We start from the raw sequence: 18,762 nt of genomic DNA on the forward strand, positions 1-18,762 counted from the left end.
ATCCTCGCACAAACGGAACAGGGTGGTTGGCGACGACCCCACAGAGTTCCCTAAACGCAACACATTGCAATTATAACAATAGTGCTGCTTCCAGATGGATGTTTACCACAGGATGGGTGCTTCTCATCTATGCAAAAATATTTTTGAAGTGTAAGGTAAAGGTAAAGGGAGCCCTGACCATTAGGTCCAGTCGTGGCCAACTCCGGGGTTGCAGCGCTCATCTTGCTTTATTGGCCAAGGGAGCTGGCATACAGCTTCCGGGTCATGTGGCCAGCATGACTAAGCTGCTTCTGGCGAACCAGAGCAATGCACGGAAACACCGTTTACCTTCCCACCAGAGCGGTACCTATTTATCTACTTGCACTTTGACGTGCTTTCGAACTGCTAGGTTGGCAGGAGCAGGGACCAAGCAACAGGAGCTCACCCCGTTGCGGGGATTCGAACCACCAGCCTTCTGATTGGCAAGTCCTAGGCCCTGTGGTTTAACCCACCGCTCCACCCGTGTCCCTTTTTTTTTGAAGTGTGTTGTTGTTGTTGTTTAGTCGTTTAGTCGTGTCCGACTCTTCGTGACCCCATGGACCAGAGAACGCCAGGCACTCCTGTCCTCCACTGCCCCCCGCAGTTGGTCAGACTCATGCTGGTAACCTCGAAAACACTATCCAACCATCTCGTCCTCTGTCGCCCCCTTCTCCTTGTGCCCTCCATCTTTCCCAACATCAGGGTCTTCTCCAGGGAGTCTTCTCTTCTCATGAGGTGGCCAAAGTACTGGAGCCTCAGCTTCACAATCTGTCCTTCCAGTGAGCACTCAGGGCTGATTTCCTTCAGAATGGAGAGGTTTGATCTTCTTGCAGTCCATGGGACTCTCAAGAGTCTCCTCCAGCACCATAATTCAAAAGCATCAATTCTTCGGCGATCAGCCTTCTTTATGGTCCAGCTCTCACTTCCATACATCACTACTGGGAAAACCATAGCTTTAACTATACGGACCTTTGTTGGCAAGGTGATGTCTCTACTTCTCAAGATGCTGTCTAGGCCTGTCATTGCCCTTCTCCCAAGAAGCAGGCGTCTTTTAATTTCGTGGCTGCTGTCACCATCTGCAGTGATCATGGAGCCCAAGAAAGTAAAATCTCTCACTGCCTCCATTTCTTCCCCTTCTATTTGCCAGGAGGTGATGGGACCAGTAGCCATGATCTTCGTTTTTTTGATGTTGAGCTTCAGACCATATTTTGCACTCTCCTCTTTCACCCTCAATAAAAGGTTCTTTAATTCCTCCTCACTTTCTGCCATCAAGGTTGTGTCATCTGCATATCTGAGGTTGTTGATATTTCTTCCGGCAATCTTAATTCCGGCTAGGGATTCATCCAGCCCAGCCTTTTGCATTATGAATTCTGCATATAAGTTAAATAAGCAGGGAGACAAAATGCAGCCTTGTCGTACTCCTTTCCCAATTTTGAACCAGTCAGTTGTTCCATATCCAGTTCTAACTGTAGCTTCTTGTCCCACATAGAGATTTCTCAGGAGACAGATGAGGTGATCAGGCACTCCCATTTCTTTAAGAACTTGCCATAGTTTGCCATGGTCGACACAGTCAAAGGCTTTTGCATAGTCAATGAAGCAGAAGTAAATGTCTTTCTGGAACTCTCTAGCTTTCTCCATAATCCAGCGCATGTTTGCAATTTGGTCTCTGGTTCCTCTGCCTCTTCTAAATCCAGCTTGCACTTCTGGGAGTTCTCGGTCCACATACTGCTTGAGCCTTCCTTGTAGAATTTTAAGCATAACCTTGCTAGCGTGAGAAATTAGTGCAATTGTGCGATAGTTGGAGCATTCTTTGGCACTGCCCTTCTTTGGGATTGGGATGTAGACTGATTTTCTCCAATCTTCTGGCCACTGCTGAGTTTTCCAAACTTGCTGGCATATTGAGTGTAGCACCTTAACAGCATCATCTTTTAAAATTTTAAATAGTTCAGCTGGAATACCATCACTTCCACTGGCCTTGTTATTTGCAGTGCTTTCTAAGGCCCATTTGACTTCACTCTCCAGGATGTCTGGCTCAAGGTCAGCAACCACACTACCTGGGGTATATGAGACATCCGTTTCTTTCTGGTATAATTCCTCTGTGTATTCTTGCCACCTCTTCTTGATGTCTTCTGCTTCTGTTAGGTCCTTTCCACTTTTGTCCTTTATTATGGAAATCTTTGTACGAAATGTTCCTTTCATATCTCCAATTTTCTTGAACAGATCTCTGGTTCTTCCCATTCTATTGCTTTCCTCTATTTCTTTGCATTGCTTGTTTAAGAAGGTCTTCTTGTCTCTCCTTGCTATTCTTTGGAAATCTGCATTCAATTTCCTGTATGTTTCACGATCTCCCTTGCATTTTGCTTGCCTTCTCTCTCCCGCTATTTGTAAGGCCTCATTGGACAGCCACTTTGCTTTCTTGCATTTCCTTTTCATTGGGATGGTTTTCGTTGCTGCCTCCTGTATAATGTTACGAGCCTCCATCCATAGTTCTTCAGGCACTCTGTCCACCAAATCTAAATCCTTAAACCTGTTCCTCACTTCCACTGTGTATTCATAAGGGATTTGACTTAGATTGTATCTTACCGGCCCAGTGGTTTTTCCTACTTTCTTCAGTTTAAGCTTGAATTTTGCTATAAGAAGCTGATGATCTGAGCCACAGTCAGCTCCAGGTCTTGTTTTTGCTGACTGTATAGAGCTTCTCTATCTTTGGCTGCAGAGAATATAATCAATCTGATTTTGATGCTGCCCATCTGGTGATGTCCATGTGTAGAGTCGTCTCTTGTGTTGTTGGAAAAGTGTGTTTGTGATGACCAGCTTGTTCTCTTGACAGAACTCTATTAGCCTTTGCCCTGCTTCGTTTTGATCTCCAAGGCCAAACTTGCCAGTTGTTCCTTTTATCTCTTGACTCCCTACTTTAGCATTCCAATCCCCTATAATGAGAAGAACATCCTTCTTTGGTGTCACTTCTATAAGGTGTTGTAAGTCTTCATAGAATTGGTCAATTTCAGTTTCTTCAGCACCAGTAGTTGGTGCATAAACTTGGATTACTGTGATGTTCAAAGGTCTGCCTTGGATTCGTATCGAGATCATTCTATCATTTTTGAGATTGCATCCCAGTACAGCTTTTGCCACTCTTTTGTTGACTATGAGGGCCACTCCATTTCTTTTACGGGTTTCTTGCCCACAGTAGTAGATATGATGGTCATCCGAACTGAATTCACCCATTCCCGTCCATTTTAGTTCACTGATGCCCAGGATGTCAATATTTATTCTTGCCATCTCATTTTTGACCACCTCCAACTTACCCATGTTCATGGTTCTTACATTCCAGGTTCCTATGCAATATTTTTCTTTACAGCATTGGACTTTCCTTTCGCTTCCAGGCATATCCGCAACTGAGCGTCCTTTCGGCTTTGGCCCAGCCGCTTCATCAGCTCTGGATCTACTTGTACTTGCCCTCCGCTCTTCCCCAGTAGCATGTTGGACGCCTTCCGACCTGAGGGGCTCATCTTCCAGCATCATAACTTTTATATGCCTGTTGTCTTTGTCCATGGAGTTTTCTTGGCAGGGATACTGGAGTGGCTTGCCGGTTCCTCCTCCAGGTGGATCACGTTTGGTCAAAACTCTCCACTATGACCTGTTCATCTTGGGTGCCCTGCTCGGCATAGTTCATAGCTTCTCTGAGTTCTTCAAGCCCCTTCGCCACGGCAAGGCAACACCAGTCCAGGAGAACTGCAAGTCCAGTTACAGAGGTTCAGCTGAGGCTGTTGCCACCTTGTGGCAGAATGCTAATGATTGCTGGTTGTCAGGGGCAGGACTGAGGAGGAATGGTGGGGGCCGACCCCCTTCTCCTGAACCTTCCCAAGAGCAGGAAGACAGTATTGATTTAGAACAGTGGTTTGCAGAGGGGCAAAGTCCAGAGGGGAAAAGCTGGGAAATACTGGGTGAGGAACAGCTAGAAGAGGAAACACCAGGAGAGAGAGCTGGCAGATGAAGTGTCCTTGGAAAGCATCCCTGACCCACCCCGCCCCCTTTTCCTAAGACTAGACAGCCGTTGAGAGTGATAGAACAGAGAGCTCTGCTGCAACAAGCTCAGATTACCCAACGTAGGAGTGACATATATTAAGGGGGACGGAGGGGGTGACCTGTACTGGGAGCAATGCCATTTCTAGAGAGATTTGCATTCCTTTGTCTCTGGGTGTGATTATTAAAGAAACTAACTGGTAAGAACGCTCCTTTCATTTGATCTGCTTATTTACTGCCACCGGGGGAGGGATCCGATTCCCCGAAGCCTGAGACTGGTATGTGAGGATCACCTAGGGCCCTTCCAGAATGGTGGCCTTTTGCAGGTGTATCTTGCAACTCGTCCACACGATAATGTGGTTGCTTTGAGAGGTTTTAGGACCCACCCAGAGAACATGAGAAGAAGCCTGCTGGATCAGGCCAATGACACATCTAGTCCAGCATCCCATTCTCACAGCGGCCACCCAGATGTCCCGCAAGCAGGGACTCAAGCACAAGAGCACTCCACCTCCTGCAATTTCCAGGAAATGGCATTCAGAAGCATTACTGCCTCTGAACTTTGAGCCAGAGCGTAGCTGTCATGGCCAGCAGCCATTGATAGCCTTCTTGGGGCTGTAATTTGCTTTAAACTGTGTTCTGTCTCCTAGTTTTGGTGCACGTAGAAGAGTATTCCTCCCCCTCCTTTTCCCTCCTCTCTTTTCCCATATACAGTCATACCCCATGTTATGTTTGCTTCAGGTTGTGCGTTTTAAGGTTGCGTCCCGCGGTGACCCGGAAGTACCAGAAAGGGTTACTTCCGGGTTTCCCCACTCGCGCATGTGCAGACGCGTAAAATGACATCACGCACATGCGCAGAAGTGGCGGATCATGACCCACGCATGCGCAGACGCGGGTTGCGTTCTTTTCAGGTTGCAAACAGGCCTCCGGAATAGATCCCGTTCACAACCAGAGGTACCACTGTACACCCCCTGCATACTCCTAATGTCAAGTCCAGCAGTTTTGTTCTTCCTTTACCCAGCTACCCTAAGTTTCTCTCTCAGCGAATTGCAACTCCTATTCAAAGAAAAACCTCATATTAATATCTCCCAGATTATGTTAAGCAGAGGCAGCAGCTAAAATTGAACTCAAGTTGGTTTCGGATCATTCCTCTGTTGATGCTCCATGGACAGGATGGAATTTACACCGAGGAGAAATAACTTGTCATTTTGACCCTACTATAGTGGATAAAAGAGAAGCTAGACAACAGATTCAGAAGGAAATACACGAATATTTCAGACTTGATTGTGGATCGGTAGATGATACAACTCTGTATATTGTGGAGTGCTTTCAAAGCAGTGATATGTAGGATTATTGTAGTTGCAGTGGGGAAAGAAGAAACACAATGGGGGGAGAGAAAGGGTTGGGAAAAGAGATTATGGATTTGGAAGCACAACACAGATGGGACCATCTTCCCTCTATTTATTATCAACTATTAGTGACCAGGGCTAGAGTTGATCTGCTTGACACAATCAAAGCTGAGAAATCTATGTGGCACGAACTGGTTGGATCAGAGAAATGGGGTGGGGAACCAGCTGGGGAACCAGCAAGAAAATAAGGTTCGGGTCCCAGGGATTGGTGGTGGGACAATGATAAGTTGACAGAGGAGAAGACTGGGAGGAGGAAGTATCAGAAGCTGAAGAGGTAACGGGGCTTAGTGACTAGGGGCAATAAATGCTGGGAATGCCAAGTTGAGAATTTGGAGATATTTGGGTTTGGGGTAATCCCATGGGTAGAGGACTGCTGAACTCAAGTCCTGCTTGTTGCCTTCCCACAAACATATGGTTGCCTCATAGAACTTCCTAGAAGGACTTTAATCGCAATACGCAATCCAGCCCAATTCATTGGATTCAACTATGGGTGGTACAAAATAAATAGGAAGCTTTGTACTGTAAACAGCTCCAAGCAAGTCATCGACAAGGAATCTTTATTTTTAAAAAGAAAAACAGCAGAACCTCTTAATGAAGCCGGGTGCATTAATTCTGCTTCATTACTCTTCTCAGAGCTTTGTGTACCTCTTTGTTCCTCAGGGTATAGATTAGTGGATTAAACATGGTGACAACAAATGTATAGAAAAGGGAAACCATCTTGCCCTGATCCCGGGAGTAGTTGGACGGGGGCTGGAGGTAACTGAAAATGGCCGTCCCATAAAACAGGGACACCACAATCAAGTGGGAGGCACAGGTGTTGAAGGCCTTTTGCCTGCCCTCCGCTGAGCGGATTGCCAGCGCAGCAACTACAATGTAGCCGTATGAGACCATAATGAGTCCTAGTGGTACTACAAGGAACACTACACTGGAAGCAAAGAGCACAGCCTCATTGAGAGAGGTGTCAACACAGGCCAACTTCATTAAGGCTGGCACCTCGCAGAAAAAGTGATCCACCCGGTTTTGTCCACATCGTGGGAGGCGAAGAGTCATCACCGTCTCCACCACTGAGGTGGTTAAGCCACTAATCCAGGAAACGGCAGCCATTTTGAAGCATAGGGATTGGCTCATAATGGCAGCATAGCGCAGCGGGTGGCAAATGGCAGCATAGCGGTCGTAGGCCATGAAAGCCAAAAGAATACATTCTGTGGAGCCCAGAGCAAGGAAGATGTAGAGCTGAGCCACGCAGGCACCGTAACTGATGGTCTTGCTTTTCCTCCAGAAGTTCACCAGCATGTGAGGGCCCACACTGGTGGTGAAGCAAAGATCAAGGACAGAGAGATTGGTGAGGAAGAAATACATGGGGGTGTGGAGGTGGGGGTCCAGCCACGACACCACAATGATGGTCGTGTTGCCTAGCAGGGTCATCGTGTAGCAGATCAGGACAAGACCAAAGAGAAACATCTCCAAGTGTGGGCGGTCACTCTTTCCCAATAACACAAATTCTGCTTGGAAGCTGTGGTTACCTTCTTCCCATACTGCTCCCCCGTACATTATCTGGAATAAGATGCAAAAAGAGTAACAAAAGACCATTTCAAAATGGAAACTGGTATGAGCAGCTGACACAAGAGCCATAGTGACACATTTCTAAGACCGAGGACTCAATAACAGTATGAATACGATCCAGGAATCACACACGAGGAAAGAACACATGCTACACTTGATTCGTACAGGGGTGAGGAACCTTTAGCCCTCCTGACATTCCTGAACCACAGCCTCCATCAGTCCTGAAAGCATAGCCAATGAATAGCAAGGGATGGTGGGAGTTGTCTTTTAGAAAAATCTGGAATCCCACATGTTCTGGTTCAGTTTCTACACAAAGGACCAATTCCGAAAGGTGGTGTTTGGAGAGGCTACTGCTCAGTTCACCCCACCTTGCTATAGCAATGTTTGAGAAGAACAACCTGGCACGCAGCTCTCCAGAGGTTCTGTAGCTCTTCTGATAGGTCTACCTACCCTGCTCTTCATTGTCTCAACTTTGTACCCCAACCCCGCTTGGCTGGGATGTGCCCTTGAACTCTGCTGGGTGGAATCTAGACACATATAAAAAAACATTTTGAAAATGCTTTTTTAAAAAAAAGTTTTGAAAAATATATGGAATTTGCCATAGCTCACCATCGCCATCTAGTGTTGCATTTGTATAATGCACTTTACAACACCCTTAAAAGGTTTTGTTTGCAGCTGTATAGCTGAGTTCCTCTTCCTACTTCTTTGTCTGGATGGAGGCATTTGCTCTGATCCAGCAAGGCTGTTACTATGTTCTAATGTGGTTACTCTAGCTTTTTCTAGCACAGTGATAGCCAACATGTCGCCCTCCAGATGTGATTCGACTCCAACTCCCACAACCGCCAGCCAGCAGGGTCAGTAGTCAAGGATGATGGGAGTCGTAGAACTAGTGCAATATCATTGGTTTCATTTTTTTTTTTATATGGTGTTAATTGTTTGGTTAATGTGTAACTGTTGTAAACCTATCTAACAGCAGTATATATATAATTATATATATATCATAAAGAAATAAATATGTGCTAAATGGTGCTTTTTAAAAACGCACCAGAGAAGTTTAGTTAGTACAAAATGAAGTGCTGACAGGAATGCAGAAACTGTGAGTTAGGCACACCTGTTTTAAATAGAGGAAGGAAGGAAGGAAGGAAGGAAGGAAGGAAGGAAGGAAGGAAATAGTAAAACACTGTTTGGCTCTGAACTGGACATCTTGGGGTCAGATTACAAAGCTTACTGAAAAAGACAATGTATTGTGTTAAAGTAAAGTATAAAAATTCCCAGTTAAAATCTATTAGAATGAAATAAACTACCTGTGACCATACTCTTATATATGAACATACGATCACCCACATTTTAAATAGTGTAATAGTATTCTGGTTTCCAGATCTCAGAAAGAACATAGACTTCAAAGAGGTAAAAAAAAGAGAAGAAGACAAAATATAAAATGATCCGGCAGTGAAGGCTTTTCCTACTAAAAAGAACTTTAAAAAATGGGTTCCTTTTAGTTTAGGAAAGCTTAAGAGATTATTAATGACCTGACTACGTATTAGCTGCAAACTCAAGTAACAGAAACACAAAGGTGCTTTCGTTTGTTTGTTTGTTTAAAGGGAAACTTCAGAAGGGAGCATTTTGCAATAAAGATTCTCAATCTGTGTTCCACCTGAAGCTTCAAAATCCCCTCCCCAGAGGCTTTTCTCTTGTTCATTTCCAGGCAGGAGGAACAGTGAAGAAGTGTGGCTGGGCTAAGATAGTACAAGACCGCCTAGCCTCAAAAAACCTGACAACAGATATCTTTGCATTACCTGGAATTAAAAGACTGCTATTGGATTTATAAACAGGATAACGAGCAAGACCTATCTTTAACCCATAGCTCAAAAATTTCCTACTGGTACCACTTTCTGAAATCTAGCCATAGGTAAAGGTAAAGGGACTCCTGACTGTTAGGTCTGGTCATGGACGACTCTGGGGTTGTGGCTCTCATCTCGCTTTATTGGCCGAGGGAGCCGGCGTACAGCTCATGTGGCCAGCATGACTAAGCCGCTTCTGGTGAACCAGAGCAGCGCACGGAAATGCCGTTTACCTTCCCGCCGGAGCAGTACCTATTTATCTACTTGCACTTCATGCTTTCAAACTGCTAGGTTGGCAGGAGCAGGGACCGAGCAACGGGAGCTCACCCCATCGCGGGGATTTGAACCGCCAACCTTCTGATTGGCAAGCCCTAGGCTCTTACCTTTGCCTCCCTGAGAACCGCATTTACAGCCCTCCGTTTTCAAACAATGCCCACCTCAGTCTTAGATGGAAGATATAGGAATGTCCTAAGGCATCTAAGATTTTGTATTTGCGGGTCAGGTGAAATAGAAGATCTCCCCCATTATATATTCCATTGTAGCTCAATCCAAACCCCAGAAAGAGATTTTTGGAACAGCTGCTGGCTCTGCTACAGGGACAGACCCATGAAGTGAAAATATGCCGGCTCTTATCTGACTGTGATCCGCTTGTCATATAAAACAGCCTTATTTGCTAAAGCCGCTAAAAGCATTTGTGCTACTTTCATTAAAGACAATACCGTAGACTGTGCAGGGGATTGATTGATTTGGTTTATTGCAAATACAGTGGTACCTTGGTTTGCAAATAGCCTAGTTTACAACCATTTTGGATTACGACCAATTCAAACTCGGAAGTGCGCGTTCTATTTTGCGAACTTTTTTTTGCATTACAAACAATTTTTTTGGTTTACAAAGAATTTTGGGGGGATTACGAACAACTTTTTTTTGGAGGCCCCATTGGCGAAAGCGTGCTTTGGGTTACGACCTGTTTTGGTTTACGAACAGACCTCTGGAACGGATTATCGTCGTAAACCAAGGTACCACTGTATATACATTCTGGATCTCTTTTAACAGGTTTTATTTTTATTCTATTTGTTGGATCTGTAATTGGATTGTAATGACTTTTAGCTAAATACAATAAAGTGTTGTTGTTGTTGTTCATTTCCAGGCATATGCCTCAAAAATATGGGGGTGAGAAACTTGAGGGAGGGAAACAAGAAAAGCAAATAACTCACCAAAGTATTGTGAAAAGTGCTACAGTACATCCCATGAATTGAGAACATTGAATATGTAATCTCTGCTCTTCATTTTGTTTCATTTTATAGCTGTTCTTTTCTTCATTTCACATTCATCCATTCTATAATTTATGGCCCCTTTATTTCTCAAGTAGACACTCCTCACACTAACTCACCCCTGTCTCAGTAAGAAGTACGGTACACCCATTACGCCTAGGTCAGTTTTGCACACTGGCAAATGATATCTATTTATTTAAAATGCATATACCCTGCACTGCATTCTGAGATCTCTGGACAGGGGACAATAAGACATAATCTGTTTGCGATAAATAAAATTAGCATAAGCCATTAATCTCATGGTGTCGTCCATAGGTTGGCCTCTTGGTCTGCTATGAGGGTATTTGATAGGGAAGCAGGTTCCTCAACCCTGCACCCCTGAAACTCTTACAAGGCTGACTGTGGATGGAGTTTTGTAGACCAGAGATGGGCCAATGTAGCCACGAGGCTCCAGTGAGGAAGTCACCCTGAGGAGATATGTGAACCAAGGAAGACAGGAAACTGCCTTATACAAAGTTAGAGCATTAGTCCACCTATCTCAGAACGATGCTGATGGGCAGCAGCTGTCCATGACTGCAGACATGTTTTTGCCAAGCCCTTTCTGGAGATGGCAGGCAGAGCATGGAAGAGGAGTGGTGTGGTTGGAAAGGGAAGGCTTGCAGGAGTTGAGGGGAGTTGTTCAAAATGCCGGGAGGGCAGCACACTGGGAAAGGCTGCTTTAAACCTTTCTGTTCTGTCTGTGCAGAAAGAGCTGAAGCAGATGGAGGTTGAAAGTGAATAAACTTTGCAGAACTGGCAAAACTGACATATAAGCTATGGGACAAGGATAACCGTGACTTTAAGGATGAATGGGAACCCTTTACAAAGTATCTGAAGATGCAACAAAGCGAACTGGACTGCTTGGCAGGTTTTGAATAAACATTCACAAACTTTTTAGTGATAATAATCAGCTAAATAGTTTGAGGATCTATACAACTTTGTAACATGCAGAAAACAGCATTCTTAGAGAAACCAAAGACTGGAACTGAGGGAAGCCGGGGGGGGGGGGGTTGGGGTTGTGTGTGGGGGGGAGGAAAAATGGGGGGGGGACAAGGATGATATGTTTTTGGATAATATGTCTTGTTATAATTTTGAATGAAAAAAAAAGAAAGTGAATAAACAAAAAGTCTTTAAAAAGCAGAGAGAGCATTAACATTTTTGGGTGTCAAGGGGAGGGGGTAAAGGGACAAAAGAGGAGACAGGTGCAGGCAGTGGAACACAATGGCATACGTTTGGAATCGGCTACATCATGTTTAATGTAAAGGATGGGGGTCGGAAGGAAAGGATTCCCCCCATCAATGCTTACCTTGGTTAGTCTGCCTAATTCAGCCTTGACTTTTCTGGCTTAGCATCATCTCTCATAGTATCTGCATACATCTAGACATATACATGGGCCCCCGAGCATGGTTGCTCTAACTCGAAAGGGGCCTGGTGGGGTCAGGGGAGCTGATTTTATGATTCCTTCCTGAAGGAGGAGGAAGCTGCCTCCCCACTTTTCAGCAGCTCTCCGATGAAGTCCCAGAAGGACCAGAGCTCAGACTGGGTAATTAGGGGAAAGCTTCATCTTACACTGCAGCAATGAGCAAGGAAGCCTCAGAGATCCCTCCTCCTCCTCCTCCTCCTCCTCCTCCTCCGCACAGTTTCCTCAGGAGATGGTACCTTGCACCAGAGAAGGAAAAGGGAGGAAGAATGCCTCCGCCGTCTTTGAATCAACAAGCAACGTGGACACTTTGAAAGTTGCTTGAAGAAATTTATTTTATTGCTTATTAATATTCAGAGTAGTCCAAATTGCTGCTTGGAAGCACAGGGAGCAGTTAGAGAACAGGATTTGGTCCAACGGAAGATCTGGGTTCATGTCACCACTCAGCCTCCTTGTTGCTGCCACATTAATAATTCTCATTATGGGCTAATTTGTTGGATTATTGTGTGGGAGATGACAAAAAAAGAGCTTTGTGTAATGATTACTGTCATAGAAGTGATTTTATTGAAGGGTTTTTATTATTATTAAAATATATTGTGGAGCCTCTGAATGAAGTTGGGAGACATTGGGCTTAAGTTCTCTTCATCAATCTTCTTAGAGCTTTGTGCACCTCTTTGTTCCTCAGGGTATAAATCAGTGGATTGAGCATAGTGGTGACAAATGTATAGAAAAGGGAGGCCATCTTGGTCTGGTCATGGGCACTGTTGGACGGGGGCTGGAGGTAGGTGAAAATGGTTGTCCCAAAAAAGAGGGACACCACAATCAAATGGGAGGCGCAGGTGTTTAAAGCCTTTCGCTTGCCCTCAGCTGAGCTGATTGCCAGCGTGGCAACTGCAATGTAGCCGTAGGAGACCATAATGAGGCCGAGTGGCACTACAAGGAACACTACGCTGGAAGCAAAGAGCACAGCCTCATTGACTGAGGTGTCAACACAGGCCAACTTGATTAAGGCTGGCACCTCGCAAAAAAAGTGATCCACCCGGTTTTGTCCACACCGTGGGAGGCGAAGAGTCATCACCATCTCCACCAGTGAGGTGGTAAGGCCACTAACCCAGGAGACGGCAGCCATTTTGAAGCATAGGGATTGGCTCATAAGGGCACCGTAGCGCAGTGGGTGGCAAATGGCAGCATAGCGGTCGTAGGCCATGACAACCAAAAGAATACATTCTGTGGAGCCCAACGCAAGAAAGATGTAGAGCTGGGCCACACAGGCACTGTAACTGATGGTCTTGCTTTTCCGCCAGAAGTTTAACAGCATCTGAGGGCCCACACTGGTGGTGAAGCAAAGATCAAGGAAGGAGAGGTTGCTGAGGAAGAAATACATGGGGCTGTGGAGACGGGGGTCCAGCCACGACACCACAATTATGGTAGTGTTGCCCAGCAAGGCCATCATGTAGCAGGGCAGGAGAATTGCAAAGAGCAACATCTCCAAGCGTGGACGGTCAGCCACTCCCAATAAAATGAATTCTCCTTGGTAACTGTGGTTACCTTCTTCCCATACTGCTTTCCTGTACATTATCTGGAAAAAGGAAAACAAGGAAAACAGTGAAACACAAGTTCAAAATTGAGCTAGTATAAACAGCTGACAGAAGAAGATTAGTGGTATCGTTCTAAGACTATGATCACCCAAGATACAGTGGTACCTCAGGTTACATACGCTTCAGGTTACAGACGCTTGAGGTTACAGACTCCACTAACCCAGAAATAGTGCTTCAGGTTAAGAACTTTGCTTCAGGATAAGAACAGAAATCATGCTCCGGTGGCGTGGCAGCAGCGGGAGGCCCCATTAGCTAAAGTGGTGCTTCAGGTTAAGAACAGTTTCAGGTTAAGAACGAACCTTCTGAACGAATTAAATACTTAACCCGAGGTACCACTGTACTTGAAAAGAAAATAGATCTCCACATTCTACTCTAGGGTTGCGTTTTTGGCAATGTTGTCTGACATTTTTGAGCTATTTTTAAGGGAAATCGGCAAAAACAACACTGCTGACATGGGTTTCCCAAACATTTTTCCCGGACACTACTTCTGATTGAAGGATTCTGTATATGTCTGGGAAATTTCAACGTATGGCAACGCTACCATATTCCATGTCCAAGCTCCACTTCCGTCAAACGACTGCTGAATCTATGAATATGAACCAGAAACCATGTGTACAACAAGAAAACATTCTTATTTCCACACGGCTTAACTGTGGTCCTCTAGCTGTTGCCAAACTACAGCTCCTGTTAGCCCTGCAAGCATGGCCTATAGTTATGGGTGATTTGAGCTTTAGTTCAGCAACATCTGCAGGGCCAATGATTCCCCTGCCTTCATGCATCACACCTTGCTATAGTAATGTGTGGGGAGAAACCCCACACATGACCCCGAGGTGATTCTTTAGCTCTTCTGACTGGTTTTCCTACCCAGACCATAGCTACGGGATGAACTATATCCTCAAGGGTTACAGAAGTCAAGTCCATGTTATACTGCATAGGTAGACAAACTAAAGCCCGTGGGCTGGATCCGGCCCAATTGCCTTCTAAATCCAGCCCGTGGGCGGTCCGGGAATCAGCATGTTTTTACATGAGTAGAATGTGTCCTTTTATTTAAAATGCACCTCTGGGTTATTTGCGGGGCATAGAAATTCATTCACCCCCCCCCCATATAGTCCCACTCCCCACAAGATCTGAGGGACAGTGGACCGGTCTCCAACTGAAAAAGTTTGCTGACCCCTACTATAGTGCATAATACATAGTTGAGGATAGCTATCTTTGTGCATTACCGGGGGGGGGGGGGAGGTGTGTGATCTAGAGGTAAGAGTAAGATGAGACCATGGCTGAATCTAGACATATATAAAAAAATGCTGCTGCGAAAATGCTCTTTTTTAAAAAATAAAAAAATAAAATATATATTGGATTTCCCATTAGCTCACTATCACTATCTAATGTTACATTTGTATAATGCAATTTAAACACACTTAAAACGTTATATTTGCAGCTGTGTAGCTGAGTCCCATTTGACCAACTAAACCAGGGTTGAGGAACCTCATGCCCAGCAGTGAAAGGCAGCCTTCCTGGTCTCTTAAGAGTTCTCTCCACTGTCTCTGCTTTGACCCCCCAAGTGTTTCTCCCTGGCTGGAATCTGCCCTTGAATTCTGCTACTGTCTCTTGCTTGCTGTCTCTTGCTTGAGGGTAGGATGTGTAGAAACTAGCCTAACATATGAAAAGTAAAGCTTACATTTGCTGTTCCACCCACTTTTGCCCTTGGCCCCTCCCACTGATGAGTGGTCCTCAGAAGGTTGCCAGAAGGAATATGTCTTTGGGTGAAAAGTCTTCCCCACCCCAGAACTGAGCAGTCACAAGGAAGGGGGCGAAATTTTCACTTCTCATGGCACTGGATGATATGCTTCCCCCACTTTTTATTGTATTGGTTTCCTTAACATCCAGCCTCATTTAGAGGTCTGATGACCCACGAAGCCAACTCGTTTCTTCGTGATCATTAGTTGCCATTTTATTGTTCCCCTGTTTCTTTTAGGCATCGGCAGCTCAGCTCCTCTCCTTGTTCTTGCAGGTGCTTCCAGATTGAGGCTTAATATCACAAATTGGCTCAGGATATCACAAATTCATCGTTGGAAAGTTACTAGCTTTGCAGCTCTTTTAGACTAGGAAAATCTAAGAATTTGGATTCCTTTTAGAAAAAAAAAAATTGAAAGATTATTATTTACCTAACTACGCATTACAGTGGTGCCCCGCAAGACGAATGCCTCGCAAGACGAAAAATCCACTAGACGAAAGGGTTTTCCGTTTTTCGAGGCGCTTCGCAAGACGAATTTCCCTATGCACTTGCTTTGCAAGACGAAAATGTCTTGCGAGTCTTGCGAGTTTTTTCCCTTTCCCCCCTTTTTCTAAGCCGCTAAGCCGCTAATAGCCACTTAGCCGCTTAGCCGCTAATAGCCGCTAAGCCGCTAATAGTGCTAATCCACTAAGCCACTAATAGGGATGCTTCGCAAGACGGAAAAACCGCTAGACGAAGAGACTCGCGGAATGGATTATTTTCGTCTTGCGAGGCACCACTGTAGCTGCAAACTCAAGTAACACTAAAGCTGTTTTTAAAAAATGAGGGAGAAAGTTGCAATAAAGATATTCAATCTGCTCCCCACCTGCATTTTCAAACTACCTTCCACTGACACATTTTTTTCTATTCATTTCCAAGCACATGTCTCAAAAGTGTGACAGTAAGAAACTTTAGGGAGGAAAGCAAAGCACAGCAAAATACACACCAGGATATTGTGAAATGAATGGAAATGGAATGGAAAAATGTCTTTTGAATATTTCATCTCTGCTAATCTCTTTAATTCTATAATTCACAGCCCCTTTCTTTCTCAAGACGTTCCTCACATTACCTCACCTCTGTCTCAGTGAGAAGCAGATCCATTAAGTCCAGCTTAGTTTTGCATGTGGGCTACGGGTATCATTTTAATTCTTTAAAATGTGAGTAGCCTGCACTGCATTCTGAGATCTCCGAGATACTGGGTGGGGGATGATTGAAGCATGGAAACACAAGCCATTTGCAATAAATAAAATTAACAAGAAATTAAGAAGAAGAGCCCTGCTGGGTCAAACCAATGGCTCATCCAGTCCAGCGTCCTGTTCGCACAGTGGTTGACCAGATTTCCTTTGGGAAACCCACAAGAGTGTGGAGGTAACGCTCCGCTTGTGCTGAGGCACACCTCGCACCCAGCGTGCAACAGTGTGCCAAGGAGCCTTGTGCCCACACTCCTTGAACTCCTGCTCCTTGGCTAGAAGACAGGATTTCCCCCCTGATCTTTTGTCCTTTCATAAGATCTGTTTACTAGACAGAACGCTTGGCTGAAGCATGACAAGGAACACAGAGACAATCCACTTTTACAACATCTGCAGGAAGCACCTGCTGACACGTGTATTAGCTAACGTTTAAAATGTGCTTAGATGGAATGTGTTAAAAGTTCAGAGTGGTTTCACTACCTCTTTTCCAACTGTATTTTATCCAATAAAAAGAGGCTCCACGAAGCTTGCCTTTCAGCCTGCTCCTGCACAGCTCACTTGCATCCAACCTCCTGTCGTCCTCGTTATTCCATGGAGTGGTCCATAGTTTTGTCTCTTGGTGTGCTAGGAGAGCCTTTGTTCAGGGAGCTGGTGGCTCAACCCTGGGCGAATGAAGTTCTCACTGGACTAACTCTGGATAGAACTCTCAGGTCAGCCTGGATAGCTCAGCTGGTTAGAGTGTGGTGCTGATAATACCAAGGTTGCAGGTTTGATCCCTGTATGGAGCAGCTGCATATTCCTGCCTTGCAAGAGATTGGACTACTAGATGATCCTCAGAGTCCCTTCCAGCTCTACAATTCAAAGATTCCATGATTCTGCAGTCCATAGATAGGTCCGTGCAGTCATGAGGCTACAGTGAGGAGGATTCCAGAGGTATCTTAGGTGTGCCTATGGACCAAGAAGATAGAAACCTGCCTTACACCACGTTAGAGCGTTAGGCCATCTATCTCAGTATTGTACCATGTTCTTCCACCTTGCATCCCCAGATGTTGTTGGACCTCACTCCCATCATCCCCAGCGACCTTAGCTGATGGTGGCACTTGCAACCCAGCAACATCTGGGGACCCAAGCTTGAAGGACATTGGTCTATACTGATGGCAGCAGCTGCCTAAGGTTGCAAGCATGGGTCTCTCCAAGCCCTTCCTGGCGATTGCTCCTGTATGCAGAGCAGATGTTCTGCAACTGAGCTACAGCCTTCCCTGTGTGACTAGAAGGAGAGGGGCAGAGAGAAAAGACAAAGGCTGTGGGAGACACCCAAGTGAGGGGGGCCAAGCAAAGGAGGAGACTGTGTAGACAGACAGAGGCAAAGAGATGGGGAGAGAGAGAACTAAAGCAGAGTGGAACAGTGGGAAAGGGAAGGCTTTGAGGATGATGCTAGGGAGAGAAATCCGTCAGGCTGATGATGGAGGGAGGACTGGACCTAGTTTAGATTTGCAAAGAAAATCACAGCATTCAACACATAGCCTTCCGTCCTCAACTTGGTGCCCCCCAGATGTTTCAAGACTACAACTCTTGTGAATAAGCATAACAATCCCATCCTCCCTGACTATCAGCCATGTCAGCTGGGCTGATGGGAACAACTGGAAGGTCCCATGCCAGGGAAGGCTGCTTGACGCCTCTGTGCTATGTACAGAAAGAGCTGAAGCAGATGAAGAATGGAACTGAATGCAGAGAGTCGAAACGCCATGCATTTGGAGCCAGCTTCGTAAGGATCAATGACAGTGGGGCAGAGGGAGGGAATGGAGAGCTCCCTCGCCAGCGCTTACCCTGGTTGGCCTTTCTAATTCAGCCCAGCGCCTTGGCTCCTCTGGCTCAGCATTGTCTTCAAGAGTACCTACATGCACCTGTGCACCTGCATGGGTGCACTAGCATGATTTCTCTAACTCAAAAGGGACCTGTGGGGTCAGAAGAGATGATTTTATTATGACATCACAGAGAAGGGCAATAATCTCTTCCCACTTTCCAGCAGCTCTCCTGTCATGGGGCCTCAGAAAGACCAGAGCTCAGACGGAATCATTAGGGAGAGAAAAAATACACATTATAATGAGAAAGGAAGCCCCAAAGGCTCCCCTCCTCCTCCTCCCTTGCACAGCATCCTCAGGAGGAGTTGACTTGCACCAGAGAAGGGATGGAAGGGAAAGAGCTGCTTAACCCTTTAAGGGCAAAGGGCAGTGGAGGAGTGCCGTTACAGTATTTAAATCCTCAAGCAATAAGTAAACTTTAAAAGTTGCTAGAAGACATTGATTTTTCCGAGTACTCCAGATTACTGTTTGGCGACACCTACATCCACCCCAAAACATTTTGCTTTAAAAAGTTACAGGAAAGTAGCAGGAAGTTGGAGCTGGCTAAATTGACACAGAAAATAAGAAATCAAAGAAGTGCAAAATTTAACAATGAATGGGATAAATTTAGGATATATATGGAAATAGAGACAAGGGGAAAATTAAAATGTTGATCAGAAACACATATGTACTTATAGAAATCACAGTAGGCATGAGATAACGCTTACTACGTAAAAAGTTTTATTAAGGAATAGACACAGCAGATAGATAAACAAGA

At 45.2% G+C, this 18,762-nt stretch overlaps 2 protein-coding genes across 2 annotated transcripts; both read right to left on the reverse strand.

Annotated features, from left to right (window-relative positions):
- Window positions 1-6,050: 6,050 nt before the first annotated feature.
- Window positions 6,051-7,291, reverse strand: LOC307208890 (olfactory receptor 2G3-like). Its single transcript, XM_079963917.1, has one exon. It carries the CDS (start codon window positions 7,077-7,079, stop codon window positions 6,054-6,056), a length of 1,026 nt encoding a protein of 341 aa, XP_079820043.1. The 5' UTR covers window positions 7,080-7,291; the 3' UTR covers window positions 6,051-6,053.
- Window positions 7,292-12,186: 4,895 nt separating this feature from the next.
- LOC307208929 (olfactory receptor 2G3-like) lies at window positions 12,187-18,031 on the reverse strand. Its single transcript, XM_079963972.1, has 2 exons — window positions 17,970-18,031; window positions 12,187-13,160 (listed from the first exon to the last, which is right to left on the reverse strand). Exon 2 carries the CDS (start codon window positions 13,155-13,157, stop codon window positions 12,213-12,215), a length of 945 nt encoding a protein of 314 aa, XP_079820098.1. The 5' UTR covers window positions 13,158-13,160; window positions 17,970-18,031; the 3' UTR covers window positions 12,187-12,212.
- Between the last annotated feature and the right edge of the window lie 731 nt (window positions 18,032-18,762).

The sequence above is a fragment of the Podarcis cretensis genome (genome assembly GCF_951804945.1).
Source record: "Podarcis cretensis genome assembly, chromosome: 2".
NCBI classification, from domain to species: domain Eukaryota; kingdom Metazoa; phylum Chordata; class Lepidosauria; order Squamata; family Lacertidae; genus Podarcis; species Podarcis cretensis.

Coding starts and splice junctions, on each gene's coding strand:
- LOC307208890 (XM_079963917.1), bottom strand. CDS start 7,079: ATGGCTCTTGTGTCAGCTGCTCATACCAGTTTCCATTTTGAAATGGTC.
- LOC307208929 (XM_079963972.1), bottom strand. CDS start 13,157: ATGTACAGGAAAGCAGTATGGGAAGAAGGTAACCACAGTTACCAAGGA.